The 27404-nt window shown below is 42.0% G+C and overlaps 1 protein-coding gene across 1 annotated transcript in view; it reads right to left on the minus strand.

Annotated features, from left to right (window-relative positions):
* CDKL3 (cyclin dependent kinase like 3) overlaps nucleotides 1-27404 on the minus strand; it is a 121777-nt gene that overhangs the window by 86654 nt on the left and 7719 nt on the right. The window contains exon 3 of the mRNA XM_056124765.1: nucleotides 6184-6362. Coding sequence (XP_055980740.1) covers nucleotides 6184-6362 — 179 coding nt within the window. The remainder of the gene's footprint in view (nucleotides 1-6183; nucleotides 6363-27404) is intronic.

Raw genomic sequence — 27404 nt, forward strand, 5'->3', positions numbered from 1 at the left:
GAGCCAGGACTGGGGTGTGCCCCCTGGTCAGGCTCTGCTGGACTGGCGGCTGCATCCTACCCAGCCTTCCCAGGTCACCATGGTAGGACCCCTGGTTCCAGTCCTGGCCCCTGCTGGGTTTGCTGCTGCTATGCCCTTGGGGCCCAGGGGTATGGTGCCGCCAGACTAACCTGTACCTGCAGGGCACCATCAGCAGCTTAATGATGCCTTCAGGCTTCCTGATACTCCCAAATGTCCAACACCTCAGGAAAAAGTTTCCCAATAAATTAAACTGCCGAAAGTTAGGAATGTGGGAGCCACCCCTAACCACCTCCAGAACAGCCATGCAAGCTCATTTATTGTCCTTGCTTCAAAGGCCCATAAATAAATCTCAAAAGAGATCAAAGAGTTGCAGTTAATCTCAGACCCGCACATGGCTAAATAAACCAGGGTACATCAGAGTGGGGCGGGTTAGCCCAGTTCTGGCTTGAGACCCCGGCAGCCACTTGCTGCCCCAATCCAAAATGGCTGCTTTGTCCCTGGCCAGACTCCACCATCTCAGGGCAGACCTCACCGAGATATTAACCTGCTGAAAATTCAGGTATGCAAGTTTTGTGACTGAAATGTCCAGGCTTTCTCGGAGAGGATGGGCTATCTCTCCACACCTCCCCATCTCTGGAAACCTTGGCAATCACATAAACACCCCAAAGCTGCCACCCAGTTAAAAAAAAAAGGCTCCTCCAGCTGTACCGTGCCAATAAAAATACTGAATGCCTGAACAAACACGATGACCTCTTGGTACCTATACTGCAAACCATAATGCACAAAAGGAGAGTGAGAGAAAGAAGAAAGGTACTTGCCATAGAGGAAGGCAGGGGGGAGGGGTGGTGGTGGTAGGGGGTTGTGGGAAGGAAACCTGGGACATTGGTGGTGGGAAATGTACATTACAGGAGGGATGGGTGTTGGAACATTGTATGATGAAACTCAATCATGAATAGCATTGTGATGCTCTATCTCATGGCGGTTCAATGGAAATAAGAGACTAAACAATGAAACTATTAAAAATTGGCAAAATATGTAAATATATACCAAAACCAAGAATATCTTCATGGACTTCTCTGGACTGAAAATAAACTTATGAAAAAGTGCTCATCCTCAAAGGGGATCCAGGAATTGCATATCAAAATATTAATAAATATAAATAATATCACTGTCACTGTCCTCCCATTGTTCATTGATTTGCTTGAGTGGGCCCAGTAACATCTCCACTGTGATACTAGTTATTGTGTTTGGCATATCAAATACATCACAGGTAGCTTGCCAGGCTTTGCCCTGCGGGCAAGATACTCTTGGTAGCTTGCCGGGCCCTCCGAGAGTGGCAGAGGAATCGAACCCGGGTCGGCCGGGAAGGCCATATGCAAGGTAAATGCCCTACCCGCTGTTCTATCGCTGCAGCCCATAAATATTGTATATAATATATAATGGACTGGAGCGATAGCACAGCAAGTAGGATGTTTGCCTTGTTAGCGGCCGACCCGGGTTTGATTCCTTTGTCCCTCTCAGAGAGCCCAGCAAGCTACCAAGAGTATCTCGCCTGCATGGCAAAGCCTGGCAAGCTCCCCGTGATGTATTCGATATGCCAAAAACCCAGCAAGCTACCAAGAGTATCTCACCTGCATGGCAAAGCCTGGCAAGCTCCCCGTGATGTATTCTATATGCCAAAAACAGTAACAAATCTCACAATTTGTTGTGAGACGTTACTGGTGCCCGCTCGAGCAAATCAATGAACAACAGGAGGACAGTGCTACAGTGCTTTAATACATAATATATAAAATAAAGGGGCTGGAGAGATAGTACAGAGGGTAGAGCATTTGCCTTGCATGCAGTCAACCCAGGTTCGAACCCTGGCATCCCATGTGGTCACATACTAATAGTTTAAAAGATCATACACACACATATATACATATATATATACACACATATACACACATATATTAGCACTGCACTGCATTGTACTGTCCTCCCATTGTTCATCGATGTGCTTGAATGGGCACCAGTAACGACTCCATTGTGAGACTTGTTGTTATTGTTTTTGGCATATCAAATATGCCACAGGGAGCTTGCCAGACTCTGCCGTGCGGGCAGGACACTCACGGTAGCTTGACAAACGCTCCAAGAGGGGTGTAGGAATAGAACCCAGGTTAGCCATGTGAAAGGGAAACGCCCTACCCACTGTGCTAAGGCTCCAGTCCCACACGTATAGTATAGAGAAAAAAACTATCATTGGTTGCCAGAAGTTTGAGAAGAAAGGAAGGATAAGATGATAAAGCACAGATAACTGTTAGGACTGAGAAACTGTTTTGTACCATACTGTAATGGTGAATATATGACGTTATATTCTTTCCAAAACCAATAGTACATCAATACAAAGAGTGAACCCTAGGGCCCAGAGATTTGGCCCTGTAGCTGCACCCATGCCTTATACAAATGGACCTGTGTTCAATTCGTGTTCCCTTCCCAACAATACAAAAACGTGAACCATGAGGGACCAAGGAGATCATGTACAGGGTTAGCATGCATGCTTTACATACAAAGCTCTGAGGTGCCCAGAGGATCATTATCTGGTGCCAGGAACTGACTAGGGTAGGCTGCATAGAAGGCAAACACCTTATTGACTGTGCTATCTCTCCACACTAAGTATATTCTTGCTAAGCATACTTCATACAGTAAGAAATTTCTCTCATCTGTGCCCACATAGCCACTAAAAATATTCCTATATCAACCAGTTTATTTCCAGCAGTTTCTTACCAGCACAGGTAAGAAACTGCTGCAAAAATGTATATAATTGGACACACAAAAGAAGCTCGGAATCAAGTAGTTCACTGCAGAGATGCCTCTGGACTTTAAGCCAGGCTGATTTCACTGGGGTGCCTCAAATTGGAGCAGGTGTCTTCCTTCCACCTGCCCCCTAAGAATCCCGGTGGCCATCAACTTCCAGAACACAATGAGAAGCGCAGATATGCAGGTTCACACTTACTTAATCACTTAACTTCCCGTTAGTCGGCAATTTGCTCGAGCGGGCGCCAGTAACGTCTCCATTTGTCCCTGTCTCGTGCTAGTGTAGCCCAATGGCATCTGTTCGCTCCGGGAACATGAAGGGCCTCAAACCGATCGTTCATGATCTTGATGAAGAAGTCTGACCATCTGGTAGGTGGGCGGCCACCTACCAGATTCAGTGACAGCAAATTCCAGGCCTCAAGGGATAGGGGTTGGGCTGGTCCTTCTCATCCCCTCCATCCCCATGCCACCCTGGAGGTAAAGCCCGCAAACTGCATCTGGCTGCTACTTAAGCTCCTTAACAGCCATGATCCAGAGACACACAAAAGAATCTCGGAACCGAGCAGCTCACTGCAGAGATTTCCCCAGACCCTAATTATGCTATTCATAACAAACAATATAAAAGAGAGTATGGGAAAGATTGTCTGCCAGAGAGGCAGGAGGATGGGTGGGGGAGGGGATACTGGGGACATTGGTGGTGGAAGATGTGCAGTGGTGGAGGGATGGTTGCTTGATCATTGCATGACTGAAACTCAAACATGAAAGCTTTGTAACTGTATCTCATGGTGATTCAATTTTTAAAAAATGTAAAGAATTAGCTTGGAAGGGAGAGAATACATGCAGTTTATTTATTGTTTTTTGCAGTACTTATTTTTTTTTATTTTTGCTTTTTGGGTCACACTCGGCGATGCACAGGGGTTACTACTGGCTCTGCACTCAGGAATTACCTCTGGCGGTGCTCAGGGGACCATATGGGATGTTGGGAATCGAACCTGGGTCAGTCACGTGCAAGGCAAATGCCCTACCCACTGTGCTATTGCTCCAGCCCCAAGCAGCACTTATCTTTGAGGGTTCCCCCAAAATCTGACATTATGGGGGGTTCTTGTAATTCTTGAGTGTACAGCCAGGAGTCACCTGTGAGCATCAGTGGGTGGGTGTCACCCAAAAAGAAAAAAAAATAGAAGAACCATTATTTTGCTATTTTAATACTTAACTAAGATGCTAATGCCAGTTTTATGCCAGCAATTGTTCTAAGTGCCTTAGATTCATTAAATTCTGCATTTTTTCAACAATCCAATGATAAAGTTGTTTCTATTATCTTACATAATATCCACATTTTAAATAAGATGACACTAAGACACAGAAAACTAAATAATTTGTTCAGTCTCTTCAGAATAACTTTCAACTGTGCTTGCCACTGAGGCCATTAGGAGTCTATCTCTAGTCTTCAATTAATTCATCTTTTATAAAATGGAAATAAAAATTCTGTAAACTTTTGTTTATATATTAAATGACTTAATTTATTAAAAAATTAAAATATAGCTAATGCTCAATAAATGTTAGCTATTCTTTTATTTATTTTTTTTTTATTTTAGTGGGCCAGAGTGATGGTACACTGGGTAGGTGCTTACATTGCCTGCAGCCAGCCGAGGTTTGGTCCCTGGTGTCCAAGCCTGCCAGGAGCGATCCCCAATCACAGAGCCAGGAGTAAGCCCTGAGCACAGCCAGGTGTGGTCCAAAAACCCAGAAAAAATAATATTTTAGTCATAGTGATTTAAAACATTTTTGTATGGGGCCGGCCTACCAGAATTCAATACCTAGTGTTCCATATGGTTTCCTCTGGTCGCTTGTTTGGGGCCATAGCCAGCAGAGATGTTCAGGAGACTTTCAGGTACTGGGGAACAAACCCAGTGCTCCTACACTCAAAGCATGTTCTCCAGATCTTTGAGCTTTCTCCTCAGCCCCAAAATGGCACTTTTGTTTTTAGGTCTCAATTGGTAGTGCTTTGGTGCTACTCCTGGTTTAGTGTTTGGGAGTCATTCTTGGAGGCACTTGGGGGATAATGAGGTACCAGGGAATTTGGGGAATGATGTATCAGGGAATGAACAGTGTGTTCCAGTCCTTTAGCACACACCCCCCTTTTTTGCCACACTGGGATGTGCTCTGGGGTAACCTGGCTCTGTGCTCTTGTTGCTTCTCGCAGTGCTTGAAGGACTGTATATAGTGCCAGGGACCAAATCAGGGTCAACAGGATACAAGTTGCACAAGTACTCTCTGTACTTTCTGGTCCCATATCACTTTTAATCCTACTCATACTCCTGCTTATTAGACTATGATTTCTTCTCAGGAATCTATTTGGGATGCCAGGGATTAAACTCAGGTCAGAGGTCACATGCCAGGCAAACACCCTACCTGCTGTATGTCTCTCTCCAGCATATTTCTTTTCTTTTTGGCATCTGGGCTACACCCCATGATGCTTAGCGCTACTCTGCTCTGTGCTCAGGGGACCATATGCATTGCCAGCCACAAGGAAGGCAAGCACCTTAACACCTCTGCGTTCTTCAGCTCCACAAAATAATGAATTCTCAGAGGTGTTAAAAGAATAAAGCCCCTCCCATTTCTATTAACTTGTAAAACTTAGTCTTCTTTTCACTTTTCAAGACTAACCACATATTAGCTTGCTATTTTACATACTGCTTTTATTCACAATAGATGAGACCTTGCTATCTTCAAGGCAACTAGAAGAGGACAATTTAAAAATTAACATCTGGCAGTCTTTGCAAAGAGGCTACTATATTCCAGGTATTACAAAACGTGCAGTTCCTGTGATAACACTGGCAGAGTGAGGTAAATTTAAATATTCTTAATTTTTTTGCAGGGGCCAGAGAGTCCCAGGAGTTAAAGTCTTGCACGCAGCTGTTCCTGCACCCCAAGGTCCCATAAGCACCACCAGGAATAACCCCCTTGCACAGAGCCACGTCTATCCTCTGAGCACAGCCATATGTGGGTCCTCCTACCAAATATATTAACACACACACACACACACCTCTTTGCAGACTATAGTAGTAGGAGGCTACTCTACCAAGGGTAGGGCCCTGCTCAAAATGAGCATGGGTCCATCCCGAGGGTTAGCTGTGGGTGTCCTGACTGGCCTCCTGGTCCCTGAAATCAAGCAGTGCAGCTTCAGCAGCAGGCAAGGCAAAGAAAGGACTGTAGGTCTCTCTGTTCTATTTAAAGGTGTGCTTTCTTAGTCCAGACCCAGACAAAGAGGTAGAAGGTATCAGCAACAGGAATGATAGATGTATCAAGGGGGTTAAAAAAAGAATTGACAAGGAAAGGCCAGGCAGAATCCAAAAATATACATACTTTCCATAAGAGGTATCTTTTAAGACTAATTCTGGAGCTCTATACCAGCGTGTGGCCACATAGTCCGTATAAATGTCCCCAGGAGCTGCCAGTGTTCGTGCAAAACCAAAATCACAGAGCTTAGTAATTCCTAATTGGGATACTAAGATATTCTCCGGCTTTATGTCTCGATGAATGACCTAAAAAACAAACAGAAGATACAGTAAATTACAATGAGGTTGCATTATCTACAAACTCAAAAATTATAGAGAAATCTACTTAATTATGATAGTAAAGTTATTTCTTACTGCATGCAAAGGATTAACTATGCTATGCAAAAGTTAGATTATAGTATATTTTCAAGTCTTGCCCCATCATCTCAAAATTAAATGAAATCAAGAAAACATAATACTAAAACATAATACTAAAATAGGAAATCACATTTCTGAAAGGTAAGATAACCAAAGAACTTATATATTTTTTTAAGTTTAACTTTCTTTGAGTTTATGTCACACTCCAGGAACCACGCTTTCATTTTTTTCACAGCTAAACCTCTAGAAGACATCATCTTTATCTGAAACTCTTTGCTTCTGGACCACTTATTTACTCCTCAAGGGGTTCTAATCTGCCTTCCACTTAAACTGTGCTGGTTAAAGTAATTGAGACAGTCAGCTCATTATTATTACATCCAACAGACCCCTGAGTACAAAAATCATACCTTGTGTAAATGATGCCAACAACCCCTCCATTTCTGATTTCTGAAGCCTACAATGTTTCTGATGTGTCTGAGAACAGACGAATGGTTAAAGAAACTATGGCACATCCACACAATGTAATACTACACAGCTGTTAAGAAAAAATGAAGTCATGAGATTTACCTATAAATGGATGGACATGGAGAGTATCATACTGAGTGAAATGAGTCAGAAGGAGAGGGACAGACACAGAATGACTGCATTTATTCGTGGTATATATAAAAATACTAGAAGGCTAACATCCCAAATAGAATATGGTCAATGATTGAAATCTACCACAAGTGTGTGGGGGGAAAAGGTAGGTAAGATAGAAAAGGAGCTCATATGACAATAAGAGTTGGAAATGATCACGTTGGACAAGAATTGAGTGTTAAAAGTAGGAAAAGGATACACATGATAATGTTTTAGAATCTGTATTGTAAATGCAGTAAATGCCCAAAAGGAGAGAGAGAGAGAGAGAGAGAGAGAGAGAGAGAGAGAGAGAGATTGAGAGAGAGAAGTGGAGGAGGTGGGAGTGATGGGAGAGAAATTGGGGACACTGGTGCTGGGAAATGTACACTGATGGAGGGATGAGTGTTGGAACACTATATGACTGAAACCTAATTATGAATAGTTTTGTAAGGGTCTATCTCATAGTGACTCAATTTTAAAAATCTATTTTTTTTTTGCTTTTTGGGTCACACCTAGGGATGCACAAGGGTTACTCCTGGTTCATGCACTCAGGAATTACACCTGGCCGTGCTCGGGGGACCATATGGGATGCTGGGGATCGAACCCGGGTCGGGCCACGTGCAAGGCAAACGCCCTACCCGCCGTGCTCTCATTCCAGCCCCTCAATTTAAAAAATCTATTAAAAAATAAATAAAGTGCTCCCCACATCCTATCACCATGGCAGATCTCTTGCTCTGTCACTTAAAAGCTAGGTTCTAGTCTTAGGCTTTCTCTTTTCATATATTTTCTGAATAATCTTAGCTACTCTTTTGTTCCTGTTTACTACTTTCTACTACTTAGCTTCGGAGACGCCAAAACTCTCTTGGGCTTTTCCCAGCCTACTGGCTGCTTTATATTAATCTCATCTATTTTTATATCTTTAGTAATTATCCAGTTAATGATTATTTCCAAAGTTTTCTCTTAAATCAAGGTGTCTCTCCTGACTTCCACAAGGTGTGGAAGAAGTCCCATAAGGTTCACGTACATACCCAAACTCAGCAAATCTGAAACAAACACATCCCCACCAAATCTCCTTGCTCTTAACCTTCCTTTAGTTTATTGAACAGAACCATAAGTGAAACTCTGTTTCTTCCTCAGCCCCCCAAACTCAACGTGTCTACTAATCTCTAGTTCAAGTTCCTGCAGCTATCTCACCAAAATTACTACACTACCAAATGGTATCTCTTTATTTTGTTTCTTTTTAGCACCAGAGATTGAATCCAGGACTTGATGCATGCAAGGTCAGCACTGAGCCATGTGCCTGGTCTGTTTTAAAATCAGTACCACTGAAATACCACATGTGTAATTAAGTTACTTTTCTCCTTAACATCTTCAAAGATTCCCCACATGACACACTTGAAGTACCTTGAAATAGCTTGTAAGATCTTGTAGGATATAGTTCATGCTCACTTTCTCAACTGCCCCTACTAGTCTACAGAATATCAGTTTCTGGGTTAAACAGATAGAACAGGGGCTAAGGTATTTGCCTTTCATGAAAGAGCCACATCTAAGACATAACATGAGCAAAAATAGACTTGGAAAAGTAAATTAAGATATCACTTCACTCATCCTTTCTCCCCCATGAAATAACTTAAAATACTATTTTAATTATTTAAATGTTAGAATGAACTTTCCATAGATTAAATGAGTTAAAGGCATATACCAAGTAAATTCTGTGTGTTTTTATTTTAGGTACTGTGGTTCACAATATAATTAATAATAGTATTCTATACATAACCCATTCCAGCGACCCACTCGCCTCCATCACTGTCCCAGGTCCAGACCCCTTTCAGCTGATCATCCCCCATCCTCTGGTAAGCTTCCTACTGAAGACCAGTTCTTAGTTTCTGTTGCCTTTCCCTACATTTCCCTACATGTTTTTTTTTTATCTCACCTCAAAGAAAGATCATTCTCTCTCTCCTTTTGACTGATTTCACTTGCTCAACATGATATGCTACAGATCCAAGTAGCAACAAATTGCGTGACTTCATCTTTTCTTATGAAGTTGTATTCCATTGCGTATATGTACCACGGCTGCTTTATTCAGTCATCTATTCTTGGACACTTGGGTTGTTTCCAGATCTTGGCTATTATGCTTTTTTGTTTGTTTTTTTTTTGGTTGGTTGGTTTTGGGGACTCACCCAGCAGTTCTAAGGGCTTATTCCTGTTTGGCACTCAGGAATCACTCCTGGCAGTGTTCAGGGGACCTGAACCTGGGATTTCAATGCTGGGGATCAAACCTGGGTCAGCTGTGTGCAAGGCAAATGCCCTACCTGCCATATTATCTCTCCAACTCCAGATTTGGGTTATTATGAATAGTGCTGCAAGCAACAGAGGAGCACGATGTCTTTTCAGAATAGTTTTTGGGGTTACTGGGGTGGTTGCACAGAAGTGAAACTGCTGGGTGATATGGAAGCTTGATTCCATTTAGTTTCTTGAGAACTATTCATATTGTTTTCTAAAATGGCTAGATCAGTCAACAACTTTCCCACCAGCAGCGAAGGAGGGTCCCTTTTTCCCCACCTCCCTGTCAACACTGGTTGTTTTTGTTCTTTGCAGTAATGCTTATGACACTTATGTGAGATGATATTTTCATTGTTGTTTTGACTTGCATTTCCCTGATAAGTGATGCAGAGCATTTTTTCATATGCCTTTTGGCCATCTGTATGTCTTTTTAAAGGAAGTTTCTATTTATCTCTTCTCCCTGTTTTTTAATGGGGTTATTTTTTATTGTAAACACATTCTGCCTACCACACATTAATTGCTTTCCTCCTTGGCGCTCTTCATATGTTGCAGAAAGATCCACCCTGGCCTAGAGAGATAGTACAATGGTTAGGGCACTTGCCTTGAATCTACCAGCCCTGATTGAATCCCTAGCTCTATTTATAGTCTCCCAAGGACCACCAAGAGTGACTCCTGAGCAAAGATCCAGAGAAAGGCCCTGAAAACTACCAGGAGTGGTCCTAAATTCCTAAAAAGAAAGACCCACCTTATTGATATGCTGCTATTCTTTCTTTTACATAACTAAGTCCATAACCCTCTCCGAGAGGGGCGGAGGAATCGAACTCGGGTCGGCCATGTTGGCCGCGTGTAAGGCAAACGCCCTACCACTGTGCTATCGCTCCAGGTCTATATATATATTATATATATATATATATATCATAATCAGGAAGTGAGAAAGCTAGCATGTATGTGAGCACTGAAGTAACCTCTAGTGAGTAAAACCACCAGAATTTTTGGGCCTCCACTAAGTGCAACTCCCAGCAAACACATGTGCAAGTATAGCAACTAATGGAGGGATAACCTCAGTGAGCACCACAGTCAAGTGTGCAAGTACAGCCTGATGTGTAACCCCCAGCAAGTAGCACAGCTAAAACTGTGAGACCAGAGGCAGGCATGTGTGCAACCACCAGTAGACATGACAAAATCATCAACACAAATGAATGGTAAAGGGAAGAATGTCAGGGAATAAAACATAATCACTGGGTGGGGCACACCCAGTGATGTTCAGGGTTAACTTCTAGCTCTGCACTCAGAGATCACTCCTGGTGGTGGCTAGGGACCAAATGTGATGCCAGGAGTCGAACCTGTATGGGTTACATGCAACGCAACTGCCCTACCTGCTGCAATAATGCTCTAGCACCCATAAATTAATTTTTTAGTTTTGATTTTTGGGCCACATTTAGCAATTCTCAGGGGTTACTCCTGGCTCTGCACTCAGGAGTTACTCCTAGTGGTGCTCAGGGAATGCTGGGGGTCAAACCCAGATTGGTCATGTGCAAGATAAATGCCTTACCTGCTATACTACCTCTCCGCCCCTCAAAACTTGATTTTTTAATTGCAAAAATAAAAAAGTAAACGGGGCAGGAACATGAGGGCACTGAAATGTTCCCTCATTTGATCTCTGGCACAGAAAATGTTCCCCCAAGTACTATTAGGAGAGACACCTGAACATAGATGGGTGTAGCCCAAAAACACCCTCAAAACTGAATGATAAACTTTAAAAGATAAAGTTGGGTCCATAGAGATTTTATAGCAGGTAAGGTGCTTGCTGTGCATATGGTTGACCTCTGATCTATGGCACCACAGGTGGTGTCCCAAGCCCTGATAGGAGTGGTACGAGTGTGGCCCAAAATCAAACAAAAAGAAAAGGGTAAAGTTTGTGATATTTAAATTGTACATCAGGAAAGCAGTTTGAAAAATAAAAACAACTAAAGACTTGTTTGCTTTTTCTCCCACACCCCCATGTTCTCTCATGCTCACATATCCCTCTCCTCTGCAGAAGCCTGTGTTCCCTCTTGAATGTCTCTCTTTCTCCCCCTCATCTCTAAATTTCTTTCAATAAAAGCTATATTGATACACTAAAAAAAACAGTTCTTTGCCTTTACAGAGCTCAGAGATAAACAAGAGATATCCCCAAATCACATAAATGTGAAAACATTTCAGTCACAACTGCTACAAAAGAAATATACAAAGATCATAATTTTAATGGAGATGACACAATTTCATATCTTAGGGAGGAATTTCTAGTTGTACTAACATCTGAGGGATGAACAATAGTAAAAAAGTATGAACAGGAAAAAAGAGATCCAGAAAGAGGGAATAAGTCAAATATCTTGCTGTAGAAAGAAGTATTAGAAGTCAAATATTTTATTGATAAATAATTGAAATTCTGAGATTTGAGATGGATTCACTGTTTTAAATTCTTTTTTGCAAACAGCAATTGAAATTATATAAATCTTTTTATTCTGTCATTCCCCTCTTCTGATCTCACAATTCCATTTCAATGGGCAAATGTACACTATGTGTATGCAATGTATAAATGTATCTATGAACATGTGTACATATGTCTGACTGATAGCTTCCTAGTCAAACTGGCATTTTTCAGCATTTCCTAATGCCCCAGACTTTACATTCTCTCTCTCTCTCTTTCTTTCTCTCTCTTTTTTTTTTTTTTTTTTTTTTTTGCTTTTTGGGTCACACCTGGCAATGCACAGGGGTTACTCCTGGCTCTGCACTCAGGAATTAATCCTGGCGGTGCTCAGGGGACCATATGGGATGCTGAGAATTTGAACCCAGGTCGGCTGCGTGCAAGGCAAACACCCTAACTGCTGTGCTATAGCTCTAGTCCCTACATTTTCTCTGTTACGAGAGGTAAGCTCCTAAGATTTCCAGAGCTAAGCTGCTACAGAAAGGCAACATGATAGAAAGAAAAGAATATTAGACAAGTTTTCCGATCACTGTTGCTCAACCTTTCTTCTTTTTGTCTGTGGCCCTTTTCTGACTTTTGTTTTCTTCCTGTGTTCCCCCCTAGCCCATCCACCAGTTGAACTCCAATCTCATGCAACCCCATCTATGCAATTTTCACCCGTAGCCTCCTTGGAATATCCTAGGGACCCACAGGGGTCCATATGACCCTCATAAACACTACTTCTAGATCATCTTCTCATTACCATCACTTATTCACTGTTTGACACTAGGAAATTCTATTTGCTAACTTTAGAGTTTATTTACTTATCAGTTTATAATAAAACAAAAAAATCATCAAAAACCTGTCACCTTAGTCAAATGGTTGTTTTCTTTTTAACTTTTTTTTTGTTTTTATTTGGTTTGTTTTACCTCTGGAACTGGGGCCCTATATATAATGAACATGTGTTCAGCCCTGTGAATTATCTCCTCAATCCTTTCTCAAATGGATGTGAAAACTGTTTAGCTCTCAGGGCATAAACCAATGGAGGGCATCCTTGGCAAGCCCATATTACTGAGTATTTAGATATATATCTTCTCATGATGATTTTCTTGCCCATTTTCCATTTTACCTCTACATTGTATGTGCCACAAAACTGCACAGTATCACCCACTACTCTTGATCCTCTTACCATATCTAGTCATCTACCCTTATTGTATCATCTACTCTAGTCTATTTTTTCAGCTATAAACTACAAGAGGGAAAATTTCTTTTCTCCCTTGGGTTTTTGGGCCACGTCCAGTTGTGCTCCAAGGCTATTCTTATATGGTGCTTGGGGATCATTCCTGTGGTGCTCAGGAAACCACAGAGTGCTGGAAATCAAAACCCAGCCTCCAGCATGTAAAAAAAGTACATGTGCCATACAATTTGGTGAGCTACCTTTCAGTCTCAAAATCTCTTTTCTAGGCCTACTATTACTTATTTGATAGTCTATCCAAATGGTTGATTGCTATTTTAAGAAAATATGAAAAACAGTCATGTAACATGCCGTTCCTATAGTTTCTTTGCTTTGTAGGCACTGATTAGCATCCCGACTTCTGTTATGATGTAGTAATTCAATTCACTCAATAAATAAATATTTATTGAGCTACTGGAGGATAGTACAGTGGATAAGGCGCTTGCCTTGCATATGGACCAATCCTCAGTACCACATATGGTCCCCTGAACCTCTCAGGAGTGACCCCTGAGTACAAAGCTCTGAGAACTGGTAGGTGTGGCCACAAAACAAATACTTGTTAAGACCTTTTATATCTGATCTGCACACACTTGCATATAAATACAATAATACTTAATTTAAAAGATTAGTTGGATAGAATGAGGAGGAGGGAGCTAAAGAGTGACTGAAGGCACCTTTTCTCCACCAGAAAGCAGTGTCGGAGAAAGCTCCAGTGATGTGGGTCCTGTAACTGCTTTTATCTCTGCTACCTCTCCCAGAGAAAACATAAACTCACTTTACAGAACCCCAGTCATGTACCTCCTATTCCCCCCTCAGTAAGGTAGTTCCTTATTGACTTGTCTTAGCTTAGCCTGGTTAGGTTAGCCCAGAGAAGCAGATGTTTGTAAATGACCACCCTTGCTCTTCCTATGATTGTTGGCTGAAGGCAATCAATAAGGAACGTGATGGGAATCGGGGCTCATGGTGCAGGAGGCTGTGAGCCCCCCGACCCAGGGTTTTGGTTCTCTCTCTCTCTCTGTGTCTCTGTGTCTCTGTGTCTCTCTGTCTCTGTCTCTCTCTCTTCTGTTTTCTTACCCCTGGCAGGACCCCTGCTTCAGACCCATTCACCCAAGGCTGGTCCCTGGCAGTGTAATTTAAAAAGCACTATCCTAGGCAATGAATAAGGCAAAGTCACAGCCCTCAGAGTTTACAGCTAATCAGGAGTATAAATTATAAGCAAGTGAACAGTAGACAAAATTTGTAAAGGCAATGTAATAGAATCAAAAAGGAAATTATTACATTGCCTTTTTAATTAAAAAGGTGACAAATGGTAAAATTAAGGAAACTAAAAAATACTTTCCCCAATAAACAAAAAGTTATATAATGAACTGGAGAGGCGGTTCAGGAGTTTAGGCATCGGCCTTGAATGTAGCTGATCCAGGTCAATTCCTACCATGCATATGGTCTCTTGAGCTCTTCCAGGTGGCCCCTCAAATAAAAAATTTTATCAAATAAATAAGTTATGTGAATACTGCAGAAAATGAACTAATCTTTTCAGTACCTTGTTTTTTTTGGGGGGGGGGTTGTTTTTATTCCTGGCTCTGTGCTCAAGAGTCATGCCCTGGTGATTCTCAGGAACATATGTGGTGCTGGGAATTTGAACCAGAGTAACAGCTGCTATCACCACATGCAAGGCCAGTGCTTTCCCTCCCGTACCCTTTCCAGCCCCAATACTTTTCATATTAAATAAAGGTAAAGGTAAAGGCCCTCCCGTTGATCGTCGATTTGCTCGAGCGGGCCCAGTAACGTCTCCATTGGAGACTTTGTTGTTACTGTGTCTGGCATATCGAATACTCTCGGTAGCTTGCCGGGCTCTCCGAGAGGGGCGGAGGAATCGAACTCGGGTCGGCCATGTTGGCCGCTTGTAAGGCGAACGCCCTGCCCGCTGTGCTATCGCTCCAGCCCATTAAATAAAGAGCTATAAATTTTTTTAAATGTCCAAATTTTAGTAGAATTTTCTGGTGTTATAACTTCCCCTATTTCTTTTCTTTTTTTGTCTTTGGGCCACACCTGGTGATGCTCAGGTGGCTACACTCCTGGCTCTGCACTCAGAAATTACTCTTGCTGGCACTCAGGTGACCATATGAGTGCCAGGAATCAAACTCAGGTCAGCTGCGTGAAAAGTGAATGCCCTCCCTGCTGTGCTATCATTCTAGCCCCACGCCCCCAATTTCTATTCTCTTCTCAGCTCCCAGAGCCCTGTAAAATCAAAACACCCAAATCAAGGTGAGGGGAGCACGATGTTTCCTCTGAAGCCTCATTCCCAGTGTCATTATTTGCATCATTACTTTGGTCTGTCTGGCAGTTTACCTGCAAATACTACCATAAGACTTGTCTTTATTTGACCTAACTCAGAGTTTTCCCAGCGTAAACTTTCTCCTGGAGCCTTTGTTAGAAATCATTAGTGGCTACTGTATAACATCGCAGCCCTCTGACGCAGCCGCTGTACACTTAAATAAGACGAGGAGATACACAGAGAGCATGAAAAGCTCCATATTCCTGAGGAATCAAGAAGGCCTCACACAAGCACAGAGTTATGGATATACCCAGAAGGGGGGAGACCTGAAATGGTCCTAAGCCATTCAAACTGGCTGAGTTTGAGGCAAGCAGGAAGTCAAGGCTAAGGCAAATTTATGGAACTGTTTGCTTGAACCTTGGACACGTATCAATGTAGTGAGAAAGAACCTCTTAGTAAGAAAGGCTAAGGGAATTATTGCCTTCGACATTTAAGGAAATCTCTGGCCAATTATCAGCTAACCTTTCACCTACCTGAGTATCAGTGGTCACACAATGAAGAATAGACTTGGAAAAATTAGACCAGGAAAATACTCAACAAGCAACTACTATAAGCAACCACACACACACACACACACACACACACACACACACACACACACACACTTCAAAAACTCCTGGTGAGGCATGGGAGAATATTTGTGGTGCTGGGGATTAAATTAAGTTGGTTACCTTAAGGCAAGCACCTTACCTTGCTGTACTATCTCTCTGGCTCCTATAATCAGCTATTTCAATATGGTTAAAGCCTAAGAAAAGTATCCAAAGAACAAAAATATAAACAGAATATAAAAATATAAACAGAATCTCAACAAATAAGAAAGATTTTTGTTTTGTTTTGGGGTCACACCTGGTGGTGCTCAGGGCTCACTCCTGGCTTTGCAATCTGGAATCACTCCTGGCAGTAATTGGGGAACATACAGGGTGCCAGGGGCTGAACCTGAATCAGAATAGTATAAGACAATGCTCTGCCCACTGTACTACCTCTCAGGTCCCAAAATAAATTTTGAATGTCTTACATAAAAAGGACACTACATAAAAAGCAAAACGTGGGTTGAGGGGGCCAGAGAGATACCTCAACAGGCTGAGTGCATGCATGCTTTGCATGTGGCAGATCCATGTTCAGTCTCTAGCACTGCCTGAAGTGAAGTGCTTCAGGGAAAGTAGCCCCTGTGCACTTCTGGGTATGGCCTCCCAAACAAAACAAAAACCCAAAGTGGGCATCAGATACAGATCAGTGGTAGAATACTTACCTTGTATGTGTGAGGTCATGGGCTAGACCTCAGAACACACACACACACACACACACACACACACACACACACACACATTATGTGACTAGAGAGAGAGTTCAGTGGTCTGAGAAAATACTTTGCATGCAGGAGGCCTGGGTTTAATCTCCAACACCACATGTGGTACCCAAGAGCTAGAAAGAGTCTTTAAGCACCACTGACTGGCTGTGGCCCTCTGCCTCACGCCTGCCAAAATATTGTCATTTAAGAAGCAAAAAGATTTCACAGGATAGGATAAAATATTTGCGAATCATGTATTTGATAGTATTTTACTATCCACAAATATATAATTAAACTCTATGATAAATACAATTCTGTTTTATTTTGGGCCACACCCATCTGTGCTCAGGGCTTACTCCTGGCTCTAAGCTTAAGGAACACTCCTGGCAGGGATTGGGGGACCAAAGGGGTGCCAGGAATAAAACCCAAGTCAGCCACTGCAAAGCAAGCACATACTATGTCTGCCATGCAATGTCTCCAGACCCAAGATAATCCAATTTTATTTTATTTTTCTTTGTATTTTTAATTGAATCACCGTGAAATATAGTTACAAAGCTTTCATGTTTGAATTTCAGTCATACAATGATCGAACATCCATTCCTCCACCAGTGTACATTTTCCACCACCAATGTCCCCAGTATCCCCCCACTCCATCCCACCCCTCCCCCTGCCTCTATCGCAGACAATTTCCCTCATAGTCGTCTATACGTTGGGGCGTCATGGTTTGCAATACAGATATTGAAAGGCCATCATATTTGGTCTTTTATCCAATTTCAGCACACATCTCCCATCCTGAGCGATCCCTCCAAACATCATTGACTTAGTGATCCTTTCTCTATCCCAGCTGTCCTCTCCCCCAGCTAATGAGGCAGGCTTCCAACCATGCAGCAATCTTCCTGGCCCTTGTCTCTACTGTCCTTGGGTGTTAGTCTCATATTATGTTATTTTATATTCCACAAATGAGTGCAGTCATTCTCTCTGTTCGTCTCTTTCTGACTCACTTCACTTAACAAGATACTCTCCATGTCCATCCACTTATAAGCAAACTTCATGACCTCATCTTTCCTAACAGCTGCATAGTATTCCACTGTGTAGATGTACCAAAGTTTCTTTAACCAGTCATTTGTACTCGGGCACTTGAGTTCAGCTTCTGGCTATTGTGAACAGTGTTTCAATGAACATACAGGTGCAGATGACATTTCTACTGTGCTTTTTTTGCACCACTGGGATATCCCAGAAGTGGTATTCTGGGTCATATGGAAGCTCAATTTCTAGTTTTTTTTTTAATTTGGGGGGTCACATCCCCCCAAAATGCGATGCTCAGGGGTTACTCCTGGCTCTGCACTCAGGAATTACCCCTGGCGGTACTCAGGGGACCATATGGGATGCTGGGAATTGAACCCGGGTCGGCCACGTGCAAGGCAAACGCCCTACCCGCTGTGCTATCACTCCAGCCCCTCAATTTCTAGTTTTTTAAGGAATGCCCATATTGTTTTCCAGAAAGTCTGGACCAATTGGCATTCCCACCAACGATGAGAGTCCCTTTTCCCCCACATCCTCACCAGCAATGGTTGTTCTTGTTCTTTTTGATGTGTGCCAGGCTCTATGGTATGAGATATATCTCACTGTTGTTTTCATTTGCATCTCCCTGATAAGAGATGTAGGCATTTTTCATGTGCCTTTTGGTCATTTGTATTTCTTTTTTGAGGAAGTTTCTGTTCATTTCTTCTCACCATTTTTTGATGGGGTTGGAGAATTTTTTTCTTGTACAATTCTACCAATATCTTGTATATCCTGGATATTAACCCCTTATCTGATGGGTTTTGGACAATCCAATTTTATTTTATTTTATTTTATTTTTGCTTTTTGGGTTACACCTGGCGATGCACAGGAGTTACTCCTGGCTCTGCACTCAGGAGTTACTCCTGGCGGTGCTCAGGGGACCATATAGGACGCTGGGAATCGAACCCGGGTCGGCCGCATGCATGGCAAATGCCCTACCCGCTGTGCTATCTCTCCAGCCCCTGGACAATCCAATTTTAAAATGGGCAAAGAGGGGCCAGAGAGATAATACAGCAGGCATGCTTGACTTGCACATGGTAGATCTGGGTTTGATCCCTAGCAACCCACATGGTCCCTCAAGTCTGCCAGAGTGATCCCTGATTTCCCAGCCAGGTATAAGTATAACTATTCTGGTGGCCAAAAAAAAAAAAAAGGCAAGACATTTGTTTGGATATTACCAAGGTATACCTGATCTATGATTCTAACAAGAAAGCATGACCCCCATTCTATTTATATGTATTCTTCAGCTAAAGAGGCCAGTGGGAAAGGCTTCCTTATCCTTACATTTTCTCAGCCTTTTTCTAGATGTGTTAATTAAGTTTTCCAGTAGTGGTATTTCTGATTTTGTATCTCGCCCACATGGCAAGGCCTGGTAAGCTCCCTGTGACATATTCGATATGCCAAACACAGTAACAACAAGTCTCACAATTGAGACATTACTGGGCCCGCTCGAGCAAATTGATGAACAACGGGACAACAGTGCTACATTTCTCTAATGATACATATATGAATTTAATTAAATAGAGTAATACAATCTACACAATGGAATATTATCCAGCTGTTAGAAAAGATGAAGTCATGAAGTGGATTAACATGGAGAGTATCATGCTAAGTGAAATGAGTCAGAAAGAGAGGGATAGACATAGGAAGATTACACTCATTTGTGGAATATGAAGTAACAAAATGGAAGACTAACAACCAAAGATAGTAGACAAGGAACAGGAGGACCGCTCCATGGCCTGGAAGCTCGCCTCACATGCTGGGGGAAAAGGCAGTTCAGATAGAGAAGGAACCACCAAGTAAAGGATGCTTGGAGGACCCGTCTGGGATGGCAGATGTGTATTGAAAGTAGACGATAGACGGAACACGATGGCCACTTAATACCTGCATTGCAGACCACAACACCCTAAAGGAAAGAGAGAGTAAAAACGGAATCCACCTGCCACAGAGGCAGGTGGGGGAAGATGGGGGGAGGATGTGAGAGGGATACTTGGGATCATTGGTGGTGGAGAATGGGCACTGGTGGAGGGATGTGTACTCGATCATTGTATGACTGATATGTAAGCACAAAAGTTTGTAAGTCTGTAACTGTATCTCATGGTGATTCATTAAAAAATAAAAATTAATTAAAAAGAGAAAAAACAAATAACATTGACAAATATGGAACTGACAAAAATAAATAAATAAATAATTATGAGGTTTTCTGCATCTTCTGACATCTTTCATATAACTTTTTTTTTCTGGGCCACACTCAGTAATGCTGGAAGCCACTCCAAGTGTTCTGGGGTACACGTAGTGCAGGGGATCAAACTTGGGGCTCCAAGAAGAACAGTGCAGTCTCCTGCCCCCACGCCTGACTGTCCTCGCCGCCGGAGCCCCTTGGAGGGGAGAGGGTTGAGCTTTCCTCCCCACCCCGGCAGCCAAAGACCTCCAGGACCAGCCACCACCATGCTGAGACCACTCTCCGCACACATGAAGGTACTGGCAGAGGGACAAAGTCACGCGGGTTCCGGGGCTGAGATCTCCAAGCCTACTCGGATTTGGGCCAGGCATCCTCCACCCAGATCCTCCAAATTCCAGAAGGCGGGGGTCACACCCACCAACTGGCCCCCTGGCGCCGAATAATCCCATCAACGGCCAAGACTCAGAGACTATAAAAACCAGCTCCTGGAACCGCTGCGGCCGCGTGACATCCTATTATGACATCTTATTATCTCATTCCTACTTTGGACAAACTGGCAGGCTATCGAATGTAGCCTGCCCACACGGCAGAGTCTGGCAAACTCCCTGTGGCGTACCCAATGTGCCAAATACCAGTAACAATGATGGGTCTCATTCTCCTAAAGAGCCTTGAATATAATCTCAGGGCTAGGATGAAGGAGACGTTACTGGGGCCTGCTCGAGGCAATCGACGATTAACAGGATGATTTGTGATTTGTGAATAAATTTTGCCATTTGGATAAACTCCATTTTTGTTTAACAATTCCTCAATTTCTATATTTGAGTTGTCTCACTATTTAGCTAGTGTAATACTAAGAGTTGTCCTGTGAGGGTTTCTGTTTTTGGTTGTTTTTTCTGGTTTTTTTTTTTTTTTTGTAGTACTGGAGATCAAATCTAGGGTCTCACCACATGCAAGGCATAAGTCAAAACCCTATCACCTATGGGTTTCATGTGAATATATGTTTTCAATTTTCTTGAATTTTTATTTAGGAGCAAAGTTGCTGGGTCATATGGTAATTCTAAGTTTAACTTTTTAAGGAACTGCCAAACTGTTTTCATAGCAGCTGTGCCATTTTTAGATTACCACCAGTAGTGAAGGAGAATTCCATTTTCTCTACTTCCTTGCCAACATTCATTATTGCCTGTCTTGAGTTACAGCCTGCCTAGTGGGTGTGAAGTGGTAGCTCATTGTGATTTTGATTTGCATTTCAGTAATGACTAATGACGCTAAGTATTATTTCATATGCTATCAGCCATCTGTATATTTTCTTTGGAGAAATATCTATTCAAGCCCTTTGTCCATTTAAATCTGGGTTATATGGGGCTGAGGCAATAGTACAGGGGGTAGGACATTTGCCTTGCACGAGGCCAACCCAGGTTTGATCCTCAGCATCCCATATGGTCCCCTGAGCACCGCCAGGTGTAATTCTTGGGTGCAGAGCCAGGAGTAACTCCTGAGCATTGCCAGGTGTGACCCAAAAAGGAAAAAAAATAAAAAAGGGTTATATGTTTATACTATTGATTTCTATCCAGGCTACTACTTATCAGACATATAATTTTCAAGTATTTTCCCATACTCTAAATTGCCCTTTTACTTTCCTGATGGTATTTTTTTGGGGGGGTTGGATTTTTTTGCTTTGGGGACACATTTGTTGGTGCCCAGGAGACCAAGCAGTACTGGGGATCAAACCCAGGACTCCGCATGCACTCCAGCCACTTTATCTCCCCAGCCTTTCATGTACAATAAAAAGGTAAAGGTAAAGGCCCTCCTGTTGTTCGTCGATTTGCTCGAGCGGGCCCAATAACGTCTCCATTGGAGACTTTGTTGTTACTGTGTTTGGCATATTGAATACGTCACGGGGAGCTTGCCAGGCTCATGTACAATAAATACTATTGTATTTTTTTTTTACTATTGATGTGCAGATGAGGCTCAAATAATTGTTCACATGTCTTACATATGCAAAGCCTTGGATAAATTTCAGTCACCACATTCTACCCATCTCATCATCACTAGGTATAGCTTTGTGGTCCCCAAGCACCATTGGAAATGGCTCCCTCTCTTTCCCCAGCACTGGTGGATATGAGCCCCAGAATTTAAAATAAAGGCAATTTTCTGGAGACAGAATGAGAGTACAATGGGTAGGGGGGTTTCCCTTGCATGTAGTCAACCTGGTTTGATCCCTGAAACCCCATACAATCCCTGGAACCCTACCAGGAGTGATTTCTGAGCTCAAAGCCAGGAACAATTTCTGAGCACTGCTGGGTGTGGCCCAAAATTCAATAATATAAATGTAATTTTCCTATTTTTTAATCTTTGTTTTTTGTGTCATCTTTTAAACTATTGCCTAATTCATGATCACCATTCTTCAATTTTCCTTCTTTCATTTCTTTGTTCCCTCCCTCCTTCCCTTTCTCCCTTTTTTCTTGCCCTCCCTTCCACCCTCCCTTTCTCCCACCCTTTCTTCCTTTCTTGCTTTTGGTCCACACCTCATGGTGCTCAGGGGTTACTCATGCACTCAGGAATCACTCCTGGAAAACCTGGGGGACTATGGAATGTTGGAGATCAAACCACCCAGGTTGGTCACGTGCAAGGCAAGCGAACTCTCCGGGCTGGTCACATTAAAGGCAAGTATCTATACTATCTGTATACTGTACTATCTGTACCTGCTGTACTATCTCTCTGACCCATCACCTGTTTTAAGTCTTTTTTTAATAGTTTTTTAAACTTTACTTTTACAAAAGATGTTTGGTGCACTTTGAGTTAATTTTTATGTGTAATGCAAAATACCAGATTATGATTCAAAAATAGGTTTTATAATCTTTTACTTTGTTCACAGAAATGTTCCAGAACTACATAAATTTCCATGTTACAATCATATTATAATTTATATTACAGTACTTTTGGTTCTATATAATCTTGGGGCTTGAATTTTAAGACTCATCCAAGAAGAGAGTATAAATCTAAGTATTCCCCAACAACTTGATCCTAAACCATAAAAAACTCTAGTTTAATAAAACTATCAATCTGAGGCTGGAGAGTTATTACAGTGGGTAGGATGATTGCCTTGCATGTGGCTTACCTAGGTTCAATCCTCACCATCCCATATGGTTTCCTGAGTCCACCAGAGCCAAGAGTAAGCCCTGAGAATTGCCGGGTATGGCCCAAAAACTAAAATTAAAACTACCAATCTTATAAAAATGTATAATTAAATGGCAATGTATGTGTGAAAAAATAAATTAGCAACTCCCAGGAAGAGGATGCCTGAAATACACAAGATTGGGATTTCCCTCTATATTAAAAAAATAAAATAAAATGTTCAATTCCTAACTGGATCCAGATTTTAAGGAACCAGGTATAGGACCAGAGGGAGTGCGTGTTTTGCCTGTAGGAGGCTCGTGTTTTATCCCCAGAACCATGTGGTCCCCCAAGCACTGCCTGAATGACTGAGCTGGCAGCATCCCTACACCTCTGGATATGGCCCAAAAGTTAAAAGAAATAATAAACCACCTGTATAAGGTGTAACAAGCTAAATTTTTTTTTGAAAAAGCTAACTGGTGTAACAAGCTAAATTTTTTTTTTAAAGCCAGCTTACTTCTTGCTGTGCTTGGGGATCTTTCCTTGTAGGCTTGGGGGACCATAAGGATTTTAGGGATCGAACTCAGGTTGTTTGGCTGAAGGGCATGTGCTTTACCTGCTGTACTATCTTTCTGTCCCCATTTTATTTTATTTTATTGGTCACATCTAGTAGTACTTAGGAGCTTGGGGAATCACATAGAGTTGGGAATCACACCAGGGCCCTCATAGAAAGATTGCATTCATCTGGGGAACAAAAAGTAACAAAATAGGAGACTAACACCCAAGAATAGCCAAGATATGTACCAGAAGGTTTTTTCCATGGCTTGGAGGCTAGCCGCACACGCTAGGGGAAAAGGCAGCTCAGATAGAGAAGGGAGCACCAAACAAAGGGTGTTGGGAGGATCTTTCCATTTTCTCGTGTCCTCTTTTATTTCCTTAAGTAGTGTTTTGTAGTTTTCTTTGTACAGATCCTTTACTTCCTTAGTTAAGCTGATTCCTAGGTACTTGATTTTCTGGGGCACAATTATGAACGGGATTGTTTTTTGATGTCACTTTCTTCTCTCTCACTACTTGCATATATGAAAGCCATGGGCTTTGGGGTATTAATTTTATAGCCTGCAACTTTACTGTACAAGTCTATTGTTTCTAGGAGTTTCTTTGTAGAGGTTTTAGAGTTCTCTAAGTATAGTATCATATCATCTGCAAATAGTGAGAGCTTGATTTCTTCCTTTCCTACCTGAATGCCCTTAATATCTTTATCTTGCCTAACTGCTATTGCAAGTACTTTCAGTACTATATTGAACAGCAATGGAGAGAGTGGGCATCCTTGTCTCATCCCTGATCTTAGAGGGAAAGCTGTCAGTTTTTCCCGAATTGAGGATGATGCTTGCTGTAGGCTTGTGGTAGATGGCTTTAACAATATTGAGGAAACTCCCCTCCATACCCAATTTGGCGAGGGTTTTCATCATAAACGGGTGCTGGATCTTGTCAAATGCTTTCTCTGCATCTATTGATATGATCATATGTTTTCATCTTTTCTTTTGTTGATATGATGGATTATGTCAATTGATTTCTGAATGTTAAACCATCCTTGCATTTTGATTACAGTTTCAATTTCCTTGATGTTAATAGGTCTTTTCAGGTACTCTAGATCTTCTTGATTCAGCCTTGGGAGATTATAGGAATCCAGGAATTTATTCATTTCTTCTAGGTTCTCTTGTTTCATAGCATACAGACTTTCAAAGTAGTCTCTGATGATCTTTTGAATTTCTTTGGTTTCTGTTGTGATATCCCCCTTCTCATTCCTGGTTCGGTTTATTAGGGTTCTCTCTCTCTCTCTTTCTTTGTGAGTCCTGCTAGTGGTTTATCTATCTTATTTATTTCCTCAAAGAACCAGCTCTTGGTTTCACAGATCTTTCGGATTGTTTTTTTGGTTTCCATTTCTTTGATTTCTGCTCTAAGTTTTATGATTTCTGGAGCGATAGCACAGCGGGTAGGGCGTTCGCCTTACACGCGGCCAACATGGCTGACGCGAGTTCGATTCCTCCGCCCCTCTCGGAGAGCCCGGCAAGCTACCGAGAGTATTCGATATGCCAGACACAGTAACAACAAAGTCTCCAATGGAGACGTTACTGGGCCCGCTCGAGCAAATCGACGATCAACGGGAGGGCCTTTACCTTTACCTTTACCTTTCCTTCTTCCTGATTTGGGCTCCTTTTGTTGATCCTTTTCTAAGATCTTGAGTTGTGAAGTCAAGTTGTTTATGTGGGCCCTTTCTTCCTTCTTGAGAAATGCTTGCAGAGCTATAAATTTTCCCCTTAACACTGCTTTAGCTGCATCCCATAGGTTCTGGTAGCTCGTGTCTTCATTCTCATTTGCTTCCAGGTATCTTTTGATTTCATTCTTGACTTTCTTCCTGACCCACTTGTTCAACATTGAGTTGTTTAATTTCCAGGTGTTTGATTTGGTTCTCCGTGTCTGTGTATGATTTACTTCTATTCTCAGTGCATCGTGGTCTGAAAAGATTGTTGACACTATTTTTATCTTTCTGATTCTATTGTATCCTAGCACATGGTCTATTTTGGAAAATGTTCCATGTGCACTGGAAAAGAATGTGTAGTCTTTCTTTTTGGGGTATAAAGCCCTGTATAGGTCAATAAGCCCTCTCTCTTCTATTTTTTCCTTCAAAGCCAATGTTTCCTTGCTGAGTTTTGTTCTTGTTGATCTATCCAGAGGTGATAAGGTGATATTGAAGTTTCCAGCTACTATTGTGTTGCTAGCAATGTCCTCCTTAAAATCTGTTAGCAGTTGTTTTAAATATTTAGCTATTCCCTCATTAGGTGCGTATGCATTTAAGAGTGTGATTTCTTCCTGTTGTACATATCCCTTGATGAATAGAAAATAGCCTTCGCTGTCCCTTCTAATCTTTTTCAACCTGAAATTTATGTTGTCGGATACTAGTATGGTCACCCCAGCTTTTTTGAGGGAACTGTTTGCTTGCAGGATTGTTTTCCATCCTTTAACTTTGATTCTGTGTTTGCTCTGACTGTTGAGTTTCTTGTAGGCACCAGAATATTGGGTTCTGTCTCTGTATCCATTTTGCCACTCTGTGTCTCTTAATTGGTGAATTTAGATCATTGATGTTGAGAGAGATTATTTTTATGGGGTTTTGTGTCATCTTTCTGTAAGGGTCTGTTGTACTTGTAGGGTTTGTCTTGTCTTATAGTAGCCCCTTTATCCCTTCTTTTAGGCTTGGTTTTGAGTCTATGAAGTTCCTGAGCTGCTGTTTATCTAGAAAATAGTGTACCCTTCCTTTGAGTTTGAGTGGAGTTTAGCCAGATAGAGTATTCTTGGTGAAGCGTTCATTTCGGTGAGTTTTTTCACTATATCCCGCCATTGCCTTCGGGCTTGGAGGGTTTCCTCTGACAGGTCTGCTGTGAATCTAAGGGGTGCTCCTTTGTATGTGATTTCCTTCTTTGACCTTTCTGCTGCAGTATTATATCTTTATCTGTGGCATCAATCATTCTAACTATGATACGTCTTGGAGTGTTTTTGTTAGGGTCTCTTTTAGCTGGCACAGACTGAGTTTTTTTTTTTTTCCCTTTATTTTATTTTATTTTTTTTAAAGTTGTAGATTTACAATTTTTTGTGCTTTGGTTTCAATTATACAATGATCAGATACCCATCCCTCCACCAGTGCCCATTTTCCACCACCATGGATAATATCCCTCCCACCCCCATCCCCCCATCCCCCCCGTCTCTGTGGCAGGGCAATCCCCTGTGTTCTCTCTCTCCTTTTGGGTGTTGTGGTCTGCAAAAGAGGCATTGAGTGGCAAACATGTTCAGTCCATAGTCTACTTTCGACATGCATCTCCCCTCCTGGGAGGATCCTCCAAACATCCTTTATTTGGTGCTCCCTTCTCTATCTGAATAGCCCTTTCCTCTAGGATACCCGGCTGGCCTCTAAGTTATGGAGTAATCCTCCTGGTGCTGGTCTCAGCTATTCTTGGGTATTAATCTCATACTTTGTTACTTTATATCCCCCAGATGAATGCAATCTTTCTATGTCTATCCCTCTCTTTCTGACTCATTTCGCTTAGCATGATACCAGACTGAGTTTTTAATTTCAACTACAGAATCTTTAATTTCATCTATAGAATCTTTTATTTGTGACATTTCTGTGCATAGTTTTTCAGTTTCTTCTCTCATTTCTTCCCGTAATTTCTCGATTGTTTCACTCATGTTACTGGATACCTGTCTCACTGTTTCACTGAGCTCATTGAACATCTTCATACTTCATATCTGAATTCTTTCTCAGAGAGGTCATTTAGGTGAGTACTACCTACTGAGGCTTCTGGACTCTTATCATCAT

This window comes from Sorex fumeus, unplaced genomic scaffold (genome assembly GCF_029834395.1).
Source record: "Sorex fumeus unplaced genomic scaffold, SorFum_2.1 ptg000051l, whole genome shotgun sequence".
Taxonomy (NCBI): domain Eukaryota; kingdom Metazoa; phylum Chordata; class Mammalia; order Eulipotyphla; family Soricidae; genus Sorex; species Sorex fumeus.